Source organism: Danio rerio, chromosome 7 (genome assembly GCF_049306965.1).
Source record: "Danio rerio strain Tuebingen ecotype United States chromosome 7, GRCz12tu, whole genome shotgun sequence".
In the NCBI taxonomy this organism is placed as follows: Eukaryota; Metazoa; Chordata; class Actinopteri; order Cypriniformes; family Danionidae; genus Danio; species Danio rerio.
The window spans coordinates 30,504,406-30,527,906 of record NC_133182.1 but is presented as its reverse complement, the minus strand read 5'-3'; the positions used below and the strand labels follow the sequence as shown (position 1 = coordinate 30,527,906).

At 37.8% G+C, this 23,501-nt stretch overlaps 2 protein-coding genes and 1 long non-coding RNA gene across 6 annotated transcripts in view; 2 read left to right on the top strand and 1 right to left on the bottom strand.

Moving 5' to 3' along the window:
- The first annotated feature begins 734 nt into the window (after positions 1 to 734).
- On the top strand, positions 735 to 17,141 carry sltm (SAFB-like, transcription modulator). Of its 2 annotated transcripts, NM_213333.2 has the most exon segments (20): positions 736 to 943; positions 1,624 to 1,711; positions 1,798 to 1,853; positions 6,213 to 6,240; positions 7,319 to 7,898; positions 8,525 to 8,568; positions 8,738 to 8,844; positions 10,112 to 10,261; positions 10,384 to 10,499; positions 10,570 to 10,727; positions 11,007 to 11,104; positions 11,193 to 11,249; positions 11,338 to 11,480; positions 11,561 to 11,741; positions 11,830 to 11,954; positions 12,034 to 12,207; positions 12,761 to 13,081; positions 13,627 to 13,759; positions 13,843 to 14,003; positions 16,298 to 17,141. In NM_213333.2, coding segments are annotated over 20 exon segments (2,952 nt in total). In that variant the 5' UTR covers positions 736 to 808; the 3' UTR covers positions 16,395 to 17,141.
- Positions 16,911 to 23,501, bottom strand: part of mindy2 (MINDY lysine 48 deubiquitinase 2) — a 45,705-nt gene continuing 39,114 nt past the window's right edge. Inside the window, 1 exon segment of one of the 2 annotated variants that reach the window (NM_001004517.1) lies at positions 16,911 to 22,221. In NM_001004517.1, the coding sequence (NP_001004517.1) occupies positions 22,057 to 22,221 (165 nt within the window). In that variant the 3' untranslated portion in view covers positions 16,911 to 22,056. 2 annotated transcript variants of the gene reach the window in all.
- The window catches only part of LOC141375382 (uncharacterized), a 39,004-nt gene continuing 34,114 nt past the window's right edge, over positions 18,612 to 23,501 (top strand). For both annotated transcript variants that reach the window (XR_012383334.1, XR_012383333.1), the window contains exon 1: positions 18,612 to 18,744. This is a non-coding gene — a long non-coding RNA (uncharacterized lncRNA). The remainder of the gene's footprint in view (positions 18,745 to 23,501) is intronic.

Genomic DNA, 23,501 nt, shown 5'->3' with positions numbered 1-23,501 from the left:
CCAAATAATGTTTAACAGAGCAAGTACATTTTCACTGTATGTCTGATAATATTTTTTCTTCTGGGGAATGTCTTATTTGTTTTATTTTGGCTAGAATAAAAGCAGCGTTACATTACTAGCCCCTTTAAGGAATATTTAATTTTGATAGTCTACAGAACAAACCATTTTTATACAATAACATTTTTATTACCCTAACCTATCTAGTTAAGCCTTTGAATGTCACTTTAAGCTGTGTAGAAGTGTCTTGAAAAATATGTAGTCAAATATTATTTACTGTTATGGCAAAGGTAAAAAAAGAGTTATTAAAACTTTTATGTTTAAAAAAGTGTTGAAAAAATCTGCTCTCCGTTTAACAGAAATAGGGGGATAAAATTAACGGGGATAATTTAAGGGGGTTAATAATTCTGACTTCAAGTGTAAAATATAAAATTGCATAGCTTCCTATTACAAATATGAATTTAAAAGATAGATTTGTGAAGGGTGTACATATGTGCTAAGCACTGTATATGTATGATCAGAAATATATGGAGGTTAATCGTCAACAAGTGTACTTAAAGGGTTAAAAGCATTTTCCTAGCTTTTATTTAAAGGATATTTTTCATAAGCAAGACATTTTATCTAAGCGTTTTAGATATTAAATGGGAAACAAATGTCGGTGATATTTATAACGTCATGCGCTTTTACCACCACTAACAAAATGACGTTTTTAACGTTAACAACACATGGTAGATGTTAGTTGGAGCTGTTAGTTGGAGTGTGTCGCTGTCGAGCTCTTCGCTTCGCACACAGATTTAGTTACACAGGTAAAATGGCGTCGGGGGCCATTTCAGCGGAGACTAAGAAGATTACAGATTTACGTGTTGTGGACCTCAAATCAGAGCTCAAACGAAGAAATTTGGATGTGAGCGGGGTGAAAAACACACTGATCGCAAGACTGAAGCAGGTATTTTTAGTTTAAAACAGCTTGCCAAAAGAGCATCGAGAGAAACGTTCGCGAGCTATCTGTATGGCTAACGAGTTAGCATAGCCAGGTTGTATCCACTAATATGACTGAAACCCTGTTTTAATGCGTTTAATAATAACATTACTTTATTGGCAAATGTTTGACACCAGCCACTACATGATTTTGGTGAATTATATAATTGCAGTTTCTAATGCTAACGTGACGTTAACAATGAACGTTAATGAATCAGGCCAACTTCTGTTAGAAAGCGAACGCTGCTAACGCTACACCCGCTCATATTATTAACTTGGCTATTTGAAACCTTTTCACTTTTATTAACAGTTATTGTGCAATGTGATTTAGAAATTTTGAGTCAATTGTAACAATTGTTTATGATATCTTATGTAACATTGTTAAATTACAAGTGCGAACTACGTCGATGCAAATCGGCACTGGAATTTAAAGGTCTATGAAAGTTCATTGTTCAGAGCTTTATTTTCACTGAAAGCTAGTCCTTAATGTAGTTTAATGTATTAAAACATGCTTTTGCATATGCATGTTATGTGTTTAACGGAGGCAGTTTTATTCTTTTTCTGCAAAATAGTTGCAGTGTGAACTCAATTTGAGCTTTCATTGATCATAGATTGCTGTAATCAGGGATCTTGTGTTCATGTGTGCAGGCCATAGAAGATGAAGGTGGTGATCCAGACAACATTGAGATCACCATGTCAGCTGACACACCCACCAGAAAATACGGCAAGTCTAAAGGTAAATCTTTATTCTCTGAACTAAACTCATTTACTTCACGTTTGGTTTTCGTAAACTTACCGTATACATTTATTATGCCTTACCAGGAAAAAAGACAGAGCTGGACACTGATACCACCATGGAGGAGGAGTCCTTCTCTAAGGTACGGAGAGGATTTTTTGCAGCATGTTGGGATCACTAATTTAACTAAAATTTTGTTAGGCCGATATAATTCTTTAAAAGAGACTTGTTATGCCCTGTTGCGAGATGTAAACTCTCTGATGTCCCTGTGTGTGAAGCACAAAATACCACACAAAAATGTTTTACAACCATTTGAAACTGGCCCTTTTAGGCTTTGATTCAAATTGGGTCGTTTTGGTGACTGTAGCTTTGAATTTAAATGAGACATGTGCTCCTTTCAAAAGAGGGGCAAGTTACAAACACCCATGCATCACCATAGAGTGGAGGAACTATGACCTCACCTTGTAGGCTAATCGGCTGCTAGCATAAAACTGGTTCCCTCAATAAAATCACTATAGGCTTTTCGATGATTGCAAATAATAAGCTCTGCGTTCAAACGCTGTTCATTATGCTTACACATTTTGTCCAACCAGATAGTCCTCACACGAAAATATAACTTTGTTCATTTGGATCTTGAATGCAAAGACAAGAATTAAAAAGCTTAATTAGGCTATAAATGGACTACAGTGCCTTCGGGGCGCTCGCCTGTGACGTCAGCACCACCCTGCTACAGACAACTTTTCAAACTTATTTTTAGAAATATGGTTCATGACAAAGAGTTCATCTCTCTGTTTATTATATTATAATCCACACTATATATTATAAACAAATAAATACTGTATAGACCTAAGTGCCTTTTGGATATTTTTTACGTTGGCAATACATTTTGTTTTGCTTTATGGTTGTTAACTCCGTGTATAAATGTGCCTACATGGTATTATCATAAGACATATTTTTAAAAAAGTGTATCGCTCGCGTGCATACAGCCCGCTTACCTTAAGAATAGACAACAGTGAGGCGTAAGAAGTTTTATCATGGACAAAGAACAACATTCAATATTGTTTTTTGTCACAAATTACAGCGAAAAGTAGCCCAACAGTCTCATATGCTATAAATGAGATCTGAGATCTTACATTGTGACATAGGAGCCATGTTCGTGCGGTCTGACATGCAACAATTGTTTAGGATTATAAAAAAATCACACAGTGTGAGCGGGCCTGAAGTCTGCATGTCCATTAATCCTTTATCTGTTCAGTAATATTGCAAGAAAGAATATCACAGCAGTTTTCATAATTCACAAACCATTTTGTTTTGGCTTTTAGTCTTTTTTTTTTTACCTTTATTTATTTATTTATTTTTTCAGTTTTTAATCCTGTTTTAATGTTTTAAAATAAATATTTAAATGCAGTGCTCGGCATGTATAAGTACATCCTCACAAATCTTTCTTTTAAATTCATATTTGTAATAGGAATCTATACAATAATATATTTGTGCATATACATTAGATTAGATTAGTCAGTACTGAAGCCAAATCTGGAGCTCACAAAATAACTTGCAATAACGGTCCAAAATCTAGTACACCCAAATTTATATGTTAGAAAAATATTAAATACAAATTTTAAAAAGACGAAAAATCAAGAGAAGCAAAACAATGGAAAAAATTTGTTTACATTTTGTAGGTTGTAATTTTTTTTTTTTTTGCAATATTTTGCTTGAATATAATTGTATTATCTTTCAATTTCTAAATATGTTTGGTGACTAAAACATTATTTTAATAAATATATCTGTTTAATAAATCTGTTTTGTTCAAATGCATCAAAATACATTGCCTATATTCGCTGAGAAATGGATACAAATATGCATTTTCAAAATGGGGTGTACTCCATTATGCTGAGCACTGTATACTCCCACATATGGACTGACTGTTCATATGTGCAGCATGCAGATGCACCATAAACATGTTTTTCATTAGATATGCAGAAAAAGAGAATGTGAGTTACTCATGCATCAGATAATTAGTACGCTGCATGTAAATCATATTCTTTGAACAGTGGCGATTCAAAGCTCAGCAGTGGACCTGCAGATTTACTTCAGCAACTCAGTTCGAGTGATCACAGACAATATTCAGAAGCCTGACAGATTATTAGCACCAATTGTTCTTTTTATTTTTAAATTACCTAAAATGTGTCAAGTATCACTCGTTCACATTTTCTCGGCTTATTTCATTTATTGTGAGGAGTTGCACCAGCAGAGAGAACTGCTGTTTCTGGTGGAATCTTTTTGTCATAAAATGTCTTCAAGCAGTAGTTTTTATTTCAGTTTGAAGTATTCATCAAATTTCTTAATTATAAATAATAAGTTCATTCATTCATTTTCTTGTCGGCTTAGTCCCTTTATTAATCCGGGGTGGCCACAGCGGAATGAACCGCCAACTTATCCAGCAAGTTTTTACGCAGCGGATGGTAGGGGTGTAACGATACACTCAGCTCACGATACGATGTGTATCACGATATAATGTTCACGATTTAATATGTATCTTGATATTTGGAATAAAAATTGAAAATTAAACTGAAATGCAAATTTTACCAAGTAAACTATTTTTTATGTATTTATTTTTTTCAACTTGTTAAACTGAACCTTCTTTAAGAAAATAAATTAAACAGGCCTGTCTCTGGAAAACAAAACAATTTAAAAACTTCTTAAAAATATTATTGAAATGACAGAGACAAAATTAAGGAACAATTTAAGTAAAGGTGCAAAAAAACAAGCTTTCTATTCAATTGAATTTAACAGTAAGAGCTTAAGGCTTTGCTTTGTCACTTGCGTTTTTTGTGTGTGCAAAAAAATCCACATTTACAGGTATTTAATTCATATTTAATTAAATTCATTTAGAGATATCTCTAATTACAATTGTGACTAGTCAAAACTTATTAAGAGATATCTGCAAATATTTTTCAATGGAGGAATATGACTAGTTATATATTTGCAGATATCTCCAATCTGATTTCGTACTAGTACAATTGTAATTGCAGATATCTCTAATTGTCATTCTGACTAGTCGAATTATAATTATGACTAGTCAAAATATAATTAGAGAGATCTCTAAATATATTTATGGATAGTCAGAACAAAGGTTTAAATGCTAAAACGGCTTGCCATACGCGCGCGTCTATCAAAGTCCGCCCTCTGTAGTAACAGCTCACGGTCAGCTCATGTCATGTTTGATTTTGCGGCAGGAACGTTATATAAAGACAGAATGATATTTTAGGGTGAATTGTTCCTTATAAATACAGTATGTGACTCTTTCAACACCATTAGGAGGTATCCCTGTCGCTGTGCAAAGTATGTAAATCACTGTGAAGACTTTAAAACTTAGGATGTTTGACCCAGTATGCGTGTCAAAAAGCGGAGGAGTCTAAAGCAATGACTGTACAACCGAAATGTTGCCAGATGTCTGATTTTGAGAGGATGGGCCATCTATTTCAGCTCCACTCATCTTAGTCTGCTAACATTACTGCTGCTGCAATCTGAACTCACGTGCGACAGCAGGTGGAAGGTAGCTCACGTGCAAACAGCTCAACTAATAAGAGAAAACGGACGTCATATCGTAATCAAATCGTCATAACGCCACGATGCATATTGTGACATTTTTGCATCGCAATGAATCGTACAATGATAAATCGTTACACCCCTAGCGGATGGCCTTCCAGCCGCAACCCATCTCTGGGAAACATTCACACACACACTCATACACTACGGACAATTTAGCTTACCCAATTCACCTGCACCACATGTCTTTGGACTGTAGGGGAAACCGGAGCACCCGGAGGAAACCCACGCAAAGGCAGGGAGAACATGCACAGTTTTTGCACTCAAATGTGACAGGATACAGACTAACCTCCACTGCTATGTGGATATCTGTTATGTTATTGTACAAAATAAACCTGATTTAACATACACAAACCAAGATTAAAGCGTCTTCTTTTATACAGTAATTGTTCTGACACGCGGCTGTGCTGATGAAGTAAAGCTGAAGTAAATCGCTGTACTTCATTACACACGTGCACTGTTTGTGACTACCGGGACATGTTAATGCACGCAGCTGTCAATCAATTCGGTGGGCGGGGGGACCGCACTCCCACGTAAAGTTCTGAAAACCGCTCAAATTGGTCCACCATTTTTATGTTAATAAATTGAAAAAAAAAGGACTGGGTGTGTTTATATCACCCCAATATGATGGACTATACACGATATATACACATGTTTGTCCAAATAGCTTGAAAAGTAGATTTTTCACCATAGGTGCCCTTTAAACAGACCTTTGCTTGAAGTAATTTTGTTTTAAATATGTTTCTTTATTTTTTGTCAGAGTGTTTTGTACATGTTTTCTGTATGTATTTCTGGTTATAAAAATGTACAAACAAGCACCCAATTATTATTTTTTTTTACATTATTTGATAATTTTATTGTAGTTTAAAATAGTTTTCTTTCTCATTTTCAGGAGACTGAGGAAGAGGAATCTGAAAAAGGTATGTTTGGTCACTTATTAGGGTGGAGATTTTTGTTTTTCAGGTTACAGAAGTTTGGACTTTGCTTTCTTTTTCTTTTGCTGGTTTTCTGTTTCAAAAAAAAAAAAAAAAAAACGTCTCTTGCTGCAATTCATGGACATTAAAATGTCCCATCTGGAATGTGCTGCATCAAAGGACAGACAAGGCTTCATCATTTGTGTTAACATCAGTGATCCTTCTACTCTTCTCATCTAATTCGTTAAAGAGCACACCATGCCACACATTTCATCACCAAGAAGAAAGCCTTTCACCCCATTGATTTCAACAAGTATCCTCTCTTCAGAACCTGTCTTCAGAACACCATCAAAGTTTAACCAAGTCGCCTCTTTTTCTGTTGAGACTGGACTGTCTTTGAAAATGGACATGGCAACAGGCTGCATGCCTTTGATGACTGGTCAGAACATGACATATGAACCTTGTTCACCAAAGTCTTGACACTTCTTTCTAACTACAGTGTACCCAACATGGCATAGATGGATATTAGCGTCACCGCTTGTGCTTTGAACTCATTCAAGACTGGATGCAGCTTAGTGGACATCCATTTTTAGCTGTGTTACCGGACAGAGTGCTGTGAACAAGACTGAACTTCTCCAATGGATCAGAGAAGATTTGGCACTCGTGTTTCGATTTGCCTCATCAGCTGTAAACTGAGATGGACAGTCAGCATAAGTGTTTGAAAGAAGACCCTCGACGTGACCACAAGAAACCCAAGTGACATCTGCCAGAAGAACTTTCATAATGGCACCAATATGCAGTTTCACTCAGACTGAATGCATGTCCATAAAGCAAAATGTGTCAATGTCACCCAGTTTTGGAACTTTCACAATGGATCAAGATGTTCATCGTAGCGAGAAGATTGTCCAGCCTCTACGTTGTTCTCAAAGGAATGTGTTTTTATGTGTACCTGTGGTTTCCTCACCCACGATGACCACTAATTCTAAACTTGCTCTGTGTTGTACTTTCTAGGTCACGTAGCACAAAGATGTCAATGTTAAACAATGTGTTTTTTGCCATGTTTTATGCTTGTTAAATCCCTCAGATGTAACTGATACTGATGATGCTACTCGTGACATTTCTAAAACCTTCTCCTGCGAAGACGGCCTTGCGGAGACTGAGGTTGAGGCAGGAGTGGAGCCTGATCTTGAGGCTGAGGCAGAAGTGGAGCCCGAGCCTGATCCTGATGCAGAGATTGAGGCAGAGCGAGAAGCTGATCCTGAAACCCCAGCGCTGGAGGCCATGGAGAGTGAGCCTGCTCCTGAACCCCTGAAAGAAGTTGAGGATGACAATATATCTGTCACCATCCAGGCTGAAGATGCCATCACACTAGATGTGGATGGCGACGACCTCCTGGAAACAGGTAAACATGTGAAAATTCCAGATTCTGAGGCAGACAAGTGCTGCGAAGAGCCTGAGGCCACTGCTGAGATGGGGCAGGAGACAGACTCTCTGACTGAAGTAATAGAAGGCCACAAGGATGGTAAGAGAGATGACGGGCTGAAGTCTGACACCGCCAAGAAGGACAGCAGAGAGGCCTCGAAGAAAGGAGAAACGGGAGACAAGGAAAAGGATTCTGGGAAGAAAGGCCCCTCTTCAACTGGGGCAACAGGTCAAGCAAAGAGGTTTGTCTTTCTATGTCAGTTCTTTAAGATACTACTACCAAGTTCCAGCTCACTAAGAACGCAGCATTGTGGGTAGCCGCAAGAATTTTTTCATAACAAGTTGTTCAGTGTACCTAATCCCTGCCTTTGGTTTGCTCTTTTGGTTTGGTTTGCCATTTTTCAAGTTTGGTAATTGGAGTTAAACGAGGAGATGAAAACACGTCTGTTACGCACACATTTCCAGCACTTGCTTTTCCAGTCCCTACTTATGGGTTAAAAAAGAGCAGTAGTTCCAGTGATGTCAGAGGGGTTTGTCAGTCCAGTGAAGTCATTCTCTCTCAAGTTGAACACCCTCCTGAGGATGTCATTGGTCAAGGGAATAAATTGGCAGAAAACTTGACCCACCTTGCTCCTGTGGAAAAGCAAGAAAAAGAAGCCTTATTGGAGTTTTTGTCCGAATGCAAGCCTTGCCTATGGGGATTTATTTTTTCGTTCTTTTCCTTTTCTGTAATGCACCAAACATTTGTATAACCTTTGTTGTTTGTTTGTTTGGAGCTGTACCTCGGTGCCCAAAGTCTTCTCTCATGCGCTTGTACTCATTACAGTATTTCTCTCTTCTTTTCGCTCTTGTAATATTCACATTTTAGCTCTTCAAAAGACAGAGATGGAAAGGCTGCGAAAGATGAAAAAGGTATGCATTTTTAAATTAAATAGATTCACATTGAATATTTAACTTTTATAGTTTGCTCTTATGTTTGTACACAGTAGTACAAATGTACAATTCTTAAGCAACATGATACAATTTTAAGCTTGGGTAAACAGGAGTGCAGTGTTTGCTAAAGCTCGTCGTCTGTTTTCAGGAAGTGGCAGCAGCAGTACCAGCTCTACTCGCAATCTGTGGGTGAGTGGCCTATCATCCAACACCAAAGCAGCTGATCTCAAGAACCTCTTTGGCAAATATGGAAAGGTAAAATATGTTTGTATGTGATGCATCATATGATTTATACGTTTGTGATTTAGAGGTTGTAATTGTGACTTTTCAAATGGACAAAAATATATGACACGTATAACATACAGGGTTTGCACAATGAAACTGAAACACTGGCTAATTCAGTGTTGGAGGTTTCATGGCTGATTTGACCAGCTTGGTGGCCAATCTTTATTAATTGCCTGTTCCACCAGTATGTGTGCAGATTTAATTAGCAGAGTAATAGCACAGCTTTGCTTAAAATAATGCAATGCCCACAACTTTATGGGTGAAAATGGAGTTCAAAAGAGCAGTAATTGTTAGTGCGGGTCTCACTGGCGCATCTGTGACTAAGAGAGCAAGTTTTTGTGACTTATCTAGATCCAGGTTTCCAGAGAAACGTCAACGTACCACCAATAAAGATTAACCACATCCAACAGTAGTAATAGTGAATGCAACAGGAAGCTGTCTGTATGCTAACCTGGATTGTATCCAAAAAAACATAAAAGTACAGCTGCCCAACTCACTGCAGAACACACTTGTGGCAATCCCAAACTGCTTGGCCTGTGGACAATGTGAAACATTTGTTTGAAAGATTTATTGAAGGAGCCCACCTTCACTGTCTTTCCCACATTCGAGACAGTTACATTGTAGAGAAGCCCCAAAGAAGCATATCACTCAGACTGTTGCGTGAAAGTTGAGTATGAGGGTGAATCAATCATAGTTTGGGCTGCAATATCATGATGTTCCCTAGGTCCAATACTTTTGCTAGATGGGAACGTCACTGTCAAGGACTGCTAAACTATTTGAAGGGTGCATCCAATTATTCAAAAATTGTATCCGGAAGTCAGTGTCATGTATCAAGATGATAATGCACCAATACACACAATATACACAATACAAGACTGGTAACATAAGTGGTTTGAATATGAAAGTTAAGTTGAACATCTTCCATGGCCTGCACAGTCACCAGAACTAAATATTATTGAGCCACTTAGGGGTGTTTTGGAGGAGTCAGGAAACGTTTTTTTAAACAATCATCATGTAGTGACCTGGCCATTATTCTAAAGAAGAATGGCTCAATCCCTCTGGCATTTTGTATCTGTCATTCCCGAGACAACTTGATATATTGGCCATAAAATGAGGCCCTACACCCTACTAATGAATTATTGTGTTATAAAACCAGGCATTTGTTTTATTGCCCAGTCCCTGTATGTATGTGTACATGTATATGTGCATGTAAATTTAAAATTATTTTCTAAATTAGGTTTTTAGTGCCAAAGTGGTCACCAATGCTCGTAGCCCAGGAGCTAAATGTTATGGATTAGTTACCATGTCGTCCAGTGCAGAAGTGGCCAGGTGCATCTCTCATTTGGACCGCACAGAACTCCATGGACAACAAATATCTGTGGACAGGGTAAGAGCTTCACCATTGTGCTGGAAGAGTGTTTGCTCTGCGTATTTAAGGACCTTCTATGGGGTTGATACTAAATGAAACTTTCATACTTGATTTCTGATCTCGAGGTATCATCCTCACAGGTGAAAACTGACCCATTTAAAAAGGACTTCTCAAAAAAAGAGGCAGAAGAAAAGGCGGCTTCCATTAAAATCTCTGGAGAAAAGCGCACTCCAGTTGGAGCAAAACCTTCCAGCAAGTAAGCGTTTATCCAGTTTTAACCAAAAGGTTGTTTTGTGGCATTTGTTATACTACTTTATTTTTAATAGGACTCCAGTTTCATCTAAGAAAGAGGAAAAGAAATCAGACAAACCCTTCGAGAAGGACAGCAAAGACATCAAAAAACAGGACTCCAAAAGCAACAAATCTGATGCACCTTCCAATTCTGGACCAGAGGCAGCAAAGAAAGATGACAAGAAACATGGACGTATGTTACTGTTTGATTGTATTAATCTTAGTCATTCATTAAAGTGAATTTGGGACTGAAGTCAAAGGTAGTGGATGCACTTGGCAAAAAAAAACTAGACAAATTACCAGAGAAATGTTTATTAAAGTCACGGTTTCAATTGATATTTCTTGAAAACTGGTCATTTTAGTAGCCATAGTTTTCCTGCATCCCTAATTTAGCTTTTGAAGAAGTTTAGGAACATAAGACCAACTTATAGTTTTGTTTGAATCGTATGTATGCTTTCCTTCTAATACACAGGAAAGAGTCCAGGCAATACAGTGCTCAACCAACCTAAAGGAGAGCAAATCTTCAATAAATCTCGTCCTCCTTTTAGAAGGGGTGGGAGGTTTGAGAAGGTACAATAGACTTACTTAGAAAGTAATTCATTTTCTTTAGAATGTTATTTTTGAAAGCCAAATTAACTGACTGTCTATTACCTCACAGCCTGGTCCACCCAACATGATGAACAGACGCCCCAGATGGTTCGGACCACCTGATGAGGTTAGTTAACGCATTATTGTGAGAAGTCTGCTCTCTCAACTATTATGCATAATGTTTTTGATTTATTTGCTTTTGTAAAAACTTACAGATGGAGATGATGAAGAAAGGGCGTCCCATGCCTAACAAAGGTGGCAATATTGAAATCCTGCCATTTGAGAAGATTAAGGAACAGCGAATGCGTGAGCGCATGATCAGGATGGAACGTGCTCGCAGGGCTGTGGAACTGCGCAGGTAGACATGTTTTTTTATTGATGTACAAAATATCAGTGCTTGGTTTGCAGTCTATAATGCTGTTTTGGCCTGACCTTCAGACGACGCGAAGTAGCAGAGCGGGAGCGCAGAGAGCGAGAGCGTATTCGTGTTATGCGTGAGCGTGAAGAAAGGGAGAACCTAATGAGAGAACGTCAAAGGCTGGAAGTGGAAAGACAAAAACTAGAACGCGAGCGCATGGAGAGAGAGAGACTGGAACGGGAGCGGATTCGAATAGAGCAGGTGCGACTACGATATATCCCTGCTCATGGAAATTCAGAGTTGGCATGTCTTGTGTGTTTGTTGATGTGCTGAAATTGTGTATGTGAAGGAGCGACGCAAGGAAGCAGAGCGTTTGGCTCGTGAACGCGAGGAACTAAGACGACAACAGGAACAGCTGCGTTACGAGCAGGAGAAACGAAACAACTTAAAGAGGGGACGTGATGTTGACCAGAGGTGTGTGAACTATTTCATTGTACAGTTATAATTGAGGTGTTACTGGTCTCCTAAAGGTTTTTCTTTTCTTTATGTACAGGAGGGACGATCCATACTGGAATAGTGCTAAAAAGATGGCAACTGAGCCAGAGGGCCGGATTAGTCAAGGTGGTGACTACAACAGCAGACAACAAAACCGTTTTAATGATTTCAACGCCAGAGACCGCAACCGGTACCCACAGTCCTCTGCTGTGCAGTCCAACAACTTTGATAGGTAAACTTTGATTTGTGGATTTCCAAGTATAGTTTGACTGAACGATTTTTGATCTGTATTTTTCACACTTTACTTTTGTTTATTCTTCAAGCTATTACTTTTATTTTATTACAGTTTTACAACCATTCTATCACACCGCGAATATGATATTGATCTTATGGAACGGTACAACAAACAATGCATTAATACTGAGATATTTCACCATAACTCCATAGCTGAACATTTGTACAAGTGAGCGTCAGATAGAATCTGTAAAAATTAGCTTTGTTTGAATGAGTAAAATATTATTTATGTATTCAATGAAAAAAAATTATTCAAGGAACTTGCCACCAATGATTGATGGTTTTAGTATTATGTTAATTTATCCATGAGAGGCCTAAACCAGCTTAAGTATTTGACATAAATTTTGTATCAGCACAAGAAAGATTATTGTTGTAAAAAAATTCAAAAATCCTATGTTGTGTCTTAGTGCTAACTTGTCAAATTTCCAAATGAGCAAAGTTGTTCAAATTAAACAAATGTAACATAATTAATTAGTTTTTTGTTTTTGCAGACGTAACCGCTTTGTTAACGAAGCTGATTCAAAGAAGAATCGACCCGCTCCACGTCGTGAAGGCTCTGGCTTTGAACGATATCCTAAAGACTTTGAAACTGTACGGAGAGCAGAACCACCGCCTCCACCTCGTGCAGAGCTCCGAGACAGTGATCGACGAGAGATTCGAGATCGTGATGAGCGCAGACAGGTGTCCATGCCTGATCGAGCATCTGGAGGCAGAGCACCACCTCCTGCCATTGCCCACTCCCGCACCCCCAGAGACGGCAGCCATGCTGGCTGGAAGAATGATGGAGGAATGAATACGAAGCAAGATGTCAGGTATGGTAGATCTTCTAATGTTCTACCTTCCTTTCTAGGGGATGGGAATTCAAATTTGCAACTTCTTTGGTACTGATGTTTAAAATTCTAAATTATTTATGATCTTGAACACAATACATAAAAGTAAATGTTCTACTTTTTGGCCTAAACTTTAATTTAAAATTAATTAACTAAATTTTTCATTGCCAGTGTACCGTTGCATACATGCTCATTGAAATTCTTTCTTATTCAGTGCTAATTCTCTTTGTTTTTGTGTGTATGTGTTAATATTACAGCCCTCAGTATTAAGTTTAGTATATGAAAAAGTGTTTACTTCAAGTAATTTATCTCCTTTTTTATGGTATACGTTTTACATTTAATTTATAATAATCTAAGAACGCAATACTTGCATAGCAGTTATATTTCTTTTGGAAATTCTGCCACTTACAGAGCGTGTGTGGTATATATTTGTATTAATAAAGAATACTACCACAAATTGAGAATTAAGCCCTGTCTTTGATTTGAGTTGCTGGTAACCAGTGCTTTGCTGCTGGCTGTATTTACAGACCAGTTCAGATACGTCAGGAACGTCCAGGGCGAGACGGTCCTGGACCTGCCATGAGAGGGGTGTCCTCAGCCAGCCGTGGCAGAAGCAGCTTCAACAGCCGAGATGGCAGAGCTGTGGTTATGGGAGAGCAGGTAATGTACACAACATGCCTCTGACGCACTTCTTTTGTTGCCATTTTTAAAATCTAATGCCACATGCCTCTTTGTTACCTCAGTCGCACTTTAGCAGTGGCAGGCAGGTGGTGGTAGAGAGACATGGACGTGATCAGGGCCCCAGGAAAGAATGGCACGGGGCTGGTGGTTCACAGAGCGGTGGATTCACAGATAACCGCCGGATGGGAGACAGTCGGCCTGGCATGATGGCTTCACACTCCAGGTTTGTTTTGATCTAGTGTGCATATTTTATCTTTTATGTGCCTTTATGTTATTCATTGTACCAGCTCTATCTACCTTAAAGTGAGAGCTGATTCACTAATACTTAAACATGTCATGTTTGAGCACTACAATCAAATTGCACAAGAGCACACTGTAATAGTGGCTCGTGTTCACAGAGCAGTACGCAAGTATTTTAACTGTCAAAAATAGAGCCCGGCTGATATATCGTTTTACAGATTTTATGAGGCGATATGAGCTTTTTGCCAGTGTATCAATATCAGCAAATTTGCTGCCAATTTGTCACCGATATGATCGTTTTTTTTGTACGTTTTCCACAGAACATATAACAGACAAAATAACTGAAATGGTTTAACTACTTGGTTTAATCCAGCAGCGCGCACTCCATTGTTTGCAACCAGCCATCCTGACATTCATTCAGTAGCCAGTGGCATTCAGGCGGTCCTCACAATAAGTTGCAAACTATTTTGTTACTGTGAAGTTCAACCATGACCCCATTAATTTCCAGGGTTTTCAATACATTGACTTGCGTCACAATATCCACAAATATCCCCTACCTCAGCTGTATGTGTGTTTGTGCAAAGACTATTAATTTGATTATGGCTGCCCGGGCATTTCCGGTAAACTGTCAGACTGTTATAAACTTTTTCCGCAGTGTTGTCTCTTTGGGCTTCTGCTCGGTGCAGCAAGCAGTGGAGTAGCAGCGCTTTCAGTTGGCTGTACACTAGCAGACGTGCCAGTAAATGAATACAGCAATACACAACATCACTGTACCTGTCGTTTACTGAGACTTCTAAATATGACTTTAGTTTGTTTGTTACTCAGATGCTGTATTAAGCAAAAAATAAACCACAGCATATCGTCTCTTAGTGTAGATGTGGATTTTTATCAGATGAAACAATTCTAAATCATTTTTTTAAGAATGAAAAGTGAGAGTGACTCCTGGTTAATGTAGTTTTATTGTTTTTTATTTAATCATTGTTTAAACTTTTTATATTATTAAGCTGTTAAATTGAATAGGATTCATGATTTTATGCAATCACCATTTTGATGACTAAAAATGTAATCCCATTAAGATGCTCATTAAATAAAATTGAGCCCATTGTTATTTTTATAGGACATTACTAGTATTTAGACTATAGTAGAATAGTACATGACAAGTCATGAAAAAACATTAATTTTAAATGTTTATATTTGGAAAAGCTGCTTTCTGGATGAATTTTTTTTTCTAGTGGTGACACGATCACATGCCAAGAAGCAAGACTACAATCTGTTCTATGTCCTCCAATGTTGTTTAAGGCGGTCGTTCACATAGTGTCTTAAAACACATGAGGTGTGTCCCAAATCGCATACCTATGCACTATTCTATGCCATTTTGTAGTATAAATAGTGTAAGTAGTGCATTCACACTGAAAACTCTAAAATAATAAGCACACTTTAATTACCCGGATGATGCACTCATTCAGCCGGTAAAATGAAGTGTGTAATGATGGACACTTCACGCACTCAACAATCGGTTTGCTCACACAGCGGAAGGGACGGAGCTATTTGGCGCACATATTGAATAACTATTTATTTTGGATGGTAAAAGCAAAATTCATGTACGAGAGGGATTATAGCGCCTCCCGATGGTGAATGCGGTTCTACTCATGGCAGGTATTATTTGATGGTTTGGTCATTTATTTCACTGATTTAGCAACCGTCAAACGTCATCAGGGAAACACTTTAAATTTCCGCTTAGTAAAAAAACATTAGTGCTCCATTTGGAACGACACTACATACATGTACTATACTGTTGAGTGTGTAAGCGCATAGGTACATAGTGCATGAGTGTATAGTGTGTCAGTGGGCCACAGGTGTTGATAAAGCAAGTCATGCAGCTTCCATTCTCTATTTGCATGTGCTTATTAGTTGTTTATTCTACCAAAACAGAAGTTTAACACTGGAAAGCAAAAAAAGATTTAAAATTATATATTTTTTATCCTTTAATAATATTACAGGTTTATTTCTTTGACTTAACATTTCTTAAATGGAAAAAAAGTAATTGCAGTTGCATGTTTATCCATTTAGTAATGCTTTTTATTTAGCATTATTATTGAAAATATAGTTTCAGTGTAGTTACCGGCCAGTGGTAGTAAAATGTTAGAGGCCCTGGTTTTGTGAACTGCTGCCTTGGTGGAAAAACATAGTGGATTGTAGATATCCCTATGATCTAAGTCTTTTTATAAAATGTTAACTTTGCAATCTACTGATTTGACTTGTTGTGTTTTTCTACAGTCATTCCTCCACTGGTATAAACAGAATTGTGCAGATCACTAATGTTCCGATGACCGGCAGCAGCGGAGGATTCAAGCCCTTTAAAGGAAGGTTCTAGCATCTTTGCACCAGGAAATATGAATATTTTTTTTATTGTTATTTTTTTAATTTCGATCTCCTGATGTTTTTAAACGGCTAAAAGTATATATAGCCAGAAGGTTATTGTAAAGATTTGGTTTGGTTGGCTCTTGTTGTGTGTAAAAGGCTTTACATGTAGGTTTTTTGTTTCCTGAACTGTTCTCTGGTGACCTGTAAACAACCTTTGTGCACAAACATGTTCTCCTGACACACTGTAGGTGCAGCTTGTACAGCTTATTTCTTAACCAGTGTTTGTTTAGATAACCTTGACACGTTGTTCCAGATACTCTCATATGCTTTGGTCGAACTACTGTGTGTAGCACTGGACACATCTGTTATTCCAGTAACATTTCAATATGTGACCCCCTTTTTGATGATGATGACTATTCTACAAGTTGATATTAAATTATGTGGATTATGACTGTGTATAGTTTGCTTCTGTATGAGACTTTGGAACTTCAGGACTGTGAACGACAATCAGAAGAATCACACCGACTCACTGACCAGATTTCCTTTAATCAGACGTATCGTCTCTCGTCTAAGGCATTTGTTACAAAGACTGTCCATCTACTTTTTGACACTGGTGGGCTACATCAATCTTTTTGGTCATTAATGAACCTTACACACAATGAAAGGTTGACCCTTATTATATCCAGAATTTTTTGTCTTTTTGCTAAGTTAAAATGTTTTGTGTAAATATACACGTATAAAGGATATAAAATAGAAACTGTAAATGGGGCTGTTCCTTAAACTGATTTAGGAGTACATGTATTCATCTGTTAAACATGCATCACAATTGCATTTCCATCTTGAACTCAGCCAGTATAATCAATGCAGCAAGAGAAACCTTTTCAGTTACCATCATGGGCAGAAAAGCATATAATGTGTGGCATTTTAATAGCAAGAAAATGATTAACTTTCCCAGTCATTAGTTGAAATCCTCCTTGGTAGCCCTATCTTTGTTTGCTGCTTTCATTTCCACATCCTTTGATGGCACGAAGATGTCAAACGTCAAATTATATTCATGAGAAGTCTTGCAAACATTTCCTATTTGAAAGCAGGGCAAAAAACAAACAACTGAATGTCAGCATTTACCTCAAACATTAGAAAGTTATTTCAGTTCTTCTTGCAGCTTCATAAAGGTAAGCCTTATTGCGAAACACTATTTATTGGCTGTTACAAATCAGGTTCAAATGTAACCAGACAAACTGGGTGATTCATTTGTTTTTATAAAAAGAGGTATATTCTCATCTAGTGCATTCAATGTAACAGTGCTTACATAACTCAAACTCAACAGAGCTTCAATGGGTGCTGCACACCAATAGCCAACCAAGCAGACAAGGCCTTAGAATATGTACTTGCATTATTTGGGGGGTCAAAATAGCTTTAGCTAAATGCACAAGTGTTTAATAATGGGACTTCTGTTCTCCAATTTATGAAGCTTGCACTCACAAACTATTTTATACACCACTCCTTTAGATGTCTCTATTTATCCCACTAACGTGTGTGTGTGTGTGTGTCTGTGTATATATATACACCTGTGACATTTAACACATTTAAAATTAACAGGATAATTTTAGATGCAAATGGTTTAAGCCAAAGCACATTACAAAAGAATGAAATAATTGGCAACCAATACAAACAAGCTAAAGCACAGTGGATACACATTATAATCACTCCTTCATGATCAAAAGCACATTAGAATGTTCATACTAAACCTGACCTGTAAACATGACACGTAAATGACTATTTCACCAGTTTGCTTGTGTGGTTAAGATCTGAATGTTTTGTCAGTTACAGGTACAAAATATCTACTTTAACCCCTTTACAAATGATTTGAATCACTCTGCCAACTCTGAACTGACTAACTTGTGCTTCCTACTGTATGACACTCTTCGCAGAGGGGATGGAAGCTCTCTGACATGTAAATCTACAGTTTGTGTAGTGTGAAATGATAGTACGGACGCTATTACACTATAGGGAACAATAAAACTCAGGCTAAACGAGGTAAGCTACTTCACCTTGGGTAACATTTTCTAACAATAGTCATGGTTTCTCTTAAAATCCCTGTTTCTGGGGTTTGAAAACTAACGTTTTTATAAGAATGACCTTTCTTCAAGGCTTTTCACAAGGGAAATAATCACGAGATATTCCCTGTTTGTCGTGTTTTACTTTTCAAACTGCTCGTGCTGGGACATTTGATGACGATGACGAAGTTACAATCTACACTTTGGAGGCGTTTGCTGTCAGTTGGACAAATACGACACTTGGCCGGTTTATGTCAATGCTCTAGTGTTGGGAATCATTTTGTGAATGGTGTCGTACTATAGGTAAGAATGAATCCTTAACTCTTCACTTTACTTGACTGATTTTTTCCTTTCAGACGCTGAAAATAATACGCAGCGGGTTGACAATGCTTCAAAACTCAGTGTGAAAATTTCCTCTACCCAAAGTTTCTTACAAGCGGTGTTAGAACAACGGAAAAGTCTCGTAGAATAACTGAGACCACACTATAGCTACGATAAAGACACAGAGGAACAATATCGCTTTAATTACAGAAATAAATAGGCTTTATTATCTTCTGGGCCGCTACAGCGCGTCCGCCATATTGAAACGGTCAAATCCAATCTGTGCAAATCAACAAAAAAACACCCGCGGTTTTACTCAGAATAGTAAATGTATTTCTGAGGCATTGGCTATTCTTTGTGTAGACTGTTTACAACAAATATCACGGTTAATTTATGGTTAAAGTAGCAAAACCATGGTGAATTTGGGGTTACCAGTACATCACAATACAAGACAAAGGCTTTAACATGACATAAAAAAAAGTTTACAGAACTTAAAAGCCTGTTAAATACATAAATACAACTCACTATATTGTCATCTGTTTAAGGATGTCTTTAGGAATTTGAACCTCACCTGGGCAATTTTGTAGCATCTTAAAGTCCCCAAGAACTAACAATATGATTTAGTTGGCTCACATTTATAATTTTGTGATGAACAATTCATCTGTGCATTCATTAAAGAAAAAAAGTAGTTTTCCCTTCTAATCTTTTAATTGAAATTTGTAAAAGCACCTGCTGTTTTTTTTTCATTTAATTTGTCAGATTAGCAAATGGGCATGGCTTACATATTTAACCAGCTGCTGCAACTGTCAGTTTTGACAACAAACAGAAATGGCAGGAGAAGTCTGTTAGGTTGTAATTTCTCTCTTCAAACCCATTTCCCCATCTTTCTGAATGAAATGCCTACTTTACTACAGAATTAAATATCTACTTGTAGGGAAAAAAAGCCACGGTCACTGTTGTGTCATTTAATATTCAGTTTCTCTAGGCATTGCATCCCAAAATGAAAAAAATAATGGTTGCAGCTTCCAGTTCATGGGACTTAAGAAAAATTGTCTTTATTTTTACCGTGAGTGATAACGCACTGACCATTCCATTATGGCAGATGCATCTGCCCTTGCAAAACTATAATTTTACTACTAAAAACAAACAAACGTTTTTTTGTCGTTAAACGATGGTAACCACAAATTAACCATGGAATTGCTACACAAACCATAGCTTAACTAAATTTGTTTAACAGTGGTAATCAAACACTAAAAGCCATGGTTTCTTCACTTTTATTATTAAACCTTGGTTCATTTTCATATGGGTGGAGTGGTTTAGAATTGCAGTTATTTATATATTTCTATGATTGGAATTACTATCAAAATCGAATCGCCTTTGAGCATTTCAAATCGCAGATGATATAACTGCAGCACACACAAGGATACTGATGCCATTTTGTTATACTTCTATGGGAGTCTTTCCAGTCAAACCCTGTGTTGTACATTAGATCTTAATCCGTTACCAAGGCAGCTAATGCACATCAAACTGTTTGCAAGACACTCATGGATATGTTCCTTCTGTGAAGGCCTGTGCGGTTTTCTGTCTATGGTAAGGTCTACAGATTGTCTCAGTCTTGTCTCGCACCTGTTTTATGTCGGTATAAAAGATACTGTAAATATTGTAAGGCTTTTTATATACAGAGAGTATTGGCCACTGAGGGACCAAACGTCAAAGCAACAGTTTGAGCCCATAACTGACTAGCATTTGACTGCATGTACTAGTGCTCCCAGAAAACAACTGGGCAACTGTCTGACCAACGACTACCCCACCACGAGCTTGTCTACATGCAGGAGTTGTTCATTCTTGCATTGTGAGAGCAGAACATCAGGAAAAATATCCCAACATTGGCGTTTCTCTGAGGCTCAATGCAATGCTCAGTTCAAGGCATATAGCTGGAATGTTTGGATAGAAGACCTTGTCTCTCAGGAGGCAGCACTGGAACAGGATGGGCTTGAGAATCCTTTCCTACCTTACATCCATTTATACGAGTATGTACACGCAAGAGTGAAAAATCAGGCTGAAGCCAGAGACAGACCGACATATCGGCCCGCTCGATTATTCAGCAAATGTTTAGCCATTTTGCGATTATCATCCTTAATGATCCACTTGGCCAATTAACAGAAATGTGTCACCTGCTCTTCAGATTTCAGGCTTTTGTAAATTCTATATTGTTTGACCACCGGCTTAATGAAAACACAAACCATACAGGATCATTCAGGGTTTGGGGCAATAACATTGTAGTTCACTGAGTTCATGGATGACTCTCCTACCCATATTACATTTTATAAGGCAAATATGAACCAGGATTTTGGCTGAAAGTTAAAAGTGGTTGGGCAAAACAACAACAAAAAATGACCACATATTTTCTATGCCTTCCATTAAAGCTATGTACATTAAGGGTAGTGTCAGTTGTTCGCTGATATTCCCAGTAAATATCCTGTTAGCAAAAACTATCCTTTCGTAGACACGACTATGTAACCAAATGGAATAGCAACTTCCTAAATAGGAAAACATTTCTGAAAGCATCTGTGGAGATCACGGCTCCTACAATATCAACAATGTGAAATTTGGCATCAAACTGCCAGGCTATGGTGGCCTACATCATGTCCTGAGACATTACCTTTGCCAAGAGACCTGTTTGCTTGCTACCTACTCATGTGAACGGCCTTTCAGTAAAAGATCTCAGATATCCTTCAGTCAAACAGAAACTGACCAATAAAACGAATCTACATAGGCATATATACGGGTAAATTGGTATAAAATAGCTTATAAACAACAGCAATAACGGAAATCCACAAACAAAAAAGAAAATGCTTTGTATAATGAGAAACAAAAACACTTTTTTTTCTTTTTTGAGCGGTGGGGTAGTTTTTGAATAGTGCTATGTGTACATTACCTTGTTTTACTACAAAAAAAACAAAACAAAATAAAAAATAATAAATCCACCCTCCCTGGTGACCCCACACAAATATAGTGCACTGCAGTGGTTTTCCTGCTGAGATCATTTGGCCAGCTCTATGTAAGATGTAGTGATAGTCCTTGTAGTGACACCCCTCTCTGCTTGTCTGCATCTTCAGAACGCCGAGGGTTAAAGTCAGGCACAAGTGGCTTGAGAATGGCAAGTCCTCTCCGTCCGTCATGCTTCATCTCCATCGGTCGCCCGTGCTCTTTCCACTTCACGCTGGGAGATGCATTGCAGAGCCACTGGAATTAAACTGCTGCCCGTTTCGCACTCTACACGGTCCACTGCTGTTACAACAAGATGCATTTGTCTTTGTCCTTGGCTTCCTTCTTGGGTTTGCGTTCGCCTGTAGAGGGCTGTTTTCCTGGGCTCGGGGAAGCTGCAGCTCCCCCTGCTGAGGCTCCAGCAGCTGCCGCTCTGTCCACCTGGTCAGCACCCGCTGCTGCTGGCTGTCCCTGAAGACACGAGAGGAATGTATTTAGTGCATAGTTGAATTTTATGGGCATCGAATGTTATCAAGCTTAATGTTTATTTCTCTCAGACCTCTCAAATCACATCATCTGCTGAAACTCTTTGCCCCCTGAAAGATCTTCCTCAATCTAATCAACAGCTGTAAAACCAGAACCAAGTTCTAATCTGCATTTTTCTTTTCTTTTTCAGTCTTTTTAAAGACTTTTGCTTCATTACAAGTTTTCCATTTACATGCTTTGCCTCTGGTCTGGAGCACTGTTACATTTATACCTTGCGGTAACTTTCCATAACGTTAAATCTGTAATGAGAAAAGAGGAAAACAATTCTATGACTAAGATGAGAAGATGATAAGACTAAGACTAAATTAGATGATAACTGTGACTATATCAACATTCCCTTTTTACTGACAATTCTTCACGCTTGCCAGATGTCAAGAGTTTAAATCCCCAAACAGAAAATAAATGTTTTGTGCGGAGGATTTTGTTTAATCTTTGCAATCTTGCAACCATCTGCACATGCTCAATCTACTCCTATAGAAGCTCGGACGATCTAAAAACGCCAGTGAACATGTAAAATGCATTTCAGCAACTGAGATGTTCTGCTGAAACAAAATCTTTTAGAGCTAGGGTGTCTTCCTTTACTACCGAACAACCACTGCGACAACCATCACTATGATTATAATATGGAGAACATTTTATTTTAATGATTAGCCTGACAAAAAAAAAAAGGTTAAAAAAGTATTACAAAAATCAAAAAGAAGATGACTAAAGATGACTAAATACATACAGTAAGTCAAAATAAAAAAATATGCTTAATGAGCCCCTATTATGGGTTTTTGAGCTTTCATGCTGTGTGTATCACAGCTCTAAGTAAATGAAAGCATCCAGTTGAGGTTTAAATCTGAAAGTGCACCGTAATAATAACTATTGATTTTTTTAAAGGAAATAGTCGACTTAGAGTTGAATGAATGAATCGTGTTGGGCTCAGATCATTTGCTTGAACGCGTCAACTTCCATACGGTACATCACTAAATATGAAGTAGCGGATCCGCTAAAACAGGGGTTCTCAACTGGTTTGGCCATGGGACCCACATTTTTACATGGTCATCAAGCCACGACCCAAATTTTTAGGAACTATATTACAATTTTAGGAATTATACTTAATTCGTATTTATTTGTTAACATACAGAAGTTGTGACAGATACATCATTTACAGAGATAAATAAACAATATTTTATTGCTGTCATTTAAAAAATGGATCAAAT

What these genes read in the sequence shown, in the direction of transcription:
- sltm (XM_073906365.1), top strand. Translation starts at nt 10,178, where the DNA reads ATGTCGTCCAGTGCAGAAGTGGCCAGGTGCATCTCTCATTTGGACCGC. An exon ending in GGGGTGGGAGGTTTGAGAAG is followed by an intron (nt 11,105 to 11,192) that starts GTACAATAGACT and finishes ATTACCTCACAG; the next exon opens with CCTGGTCCACCCAACATGAT. An exon ending in CAGTCCAACAACTTTGATAG is followed by an intron (nt 12,208 to 12,760) that starts GTAAACTTTGAT and finishes TTGTTTTTGCAG; the next exon opens with ACGTAACCGCTTTGTTAACG.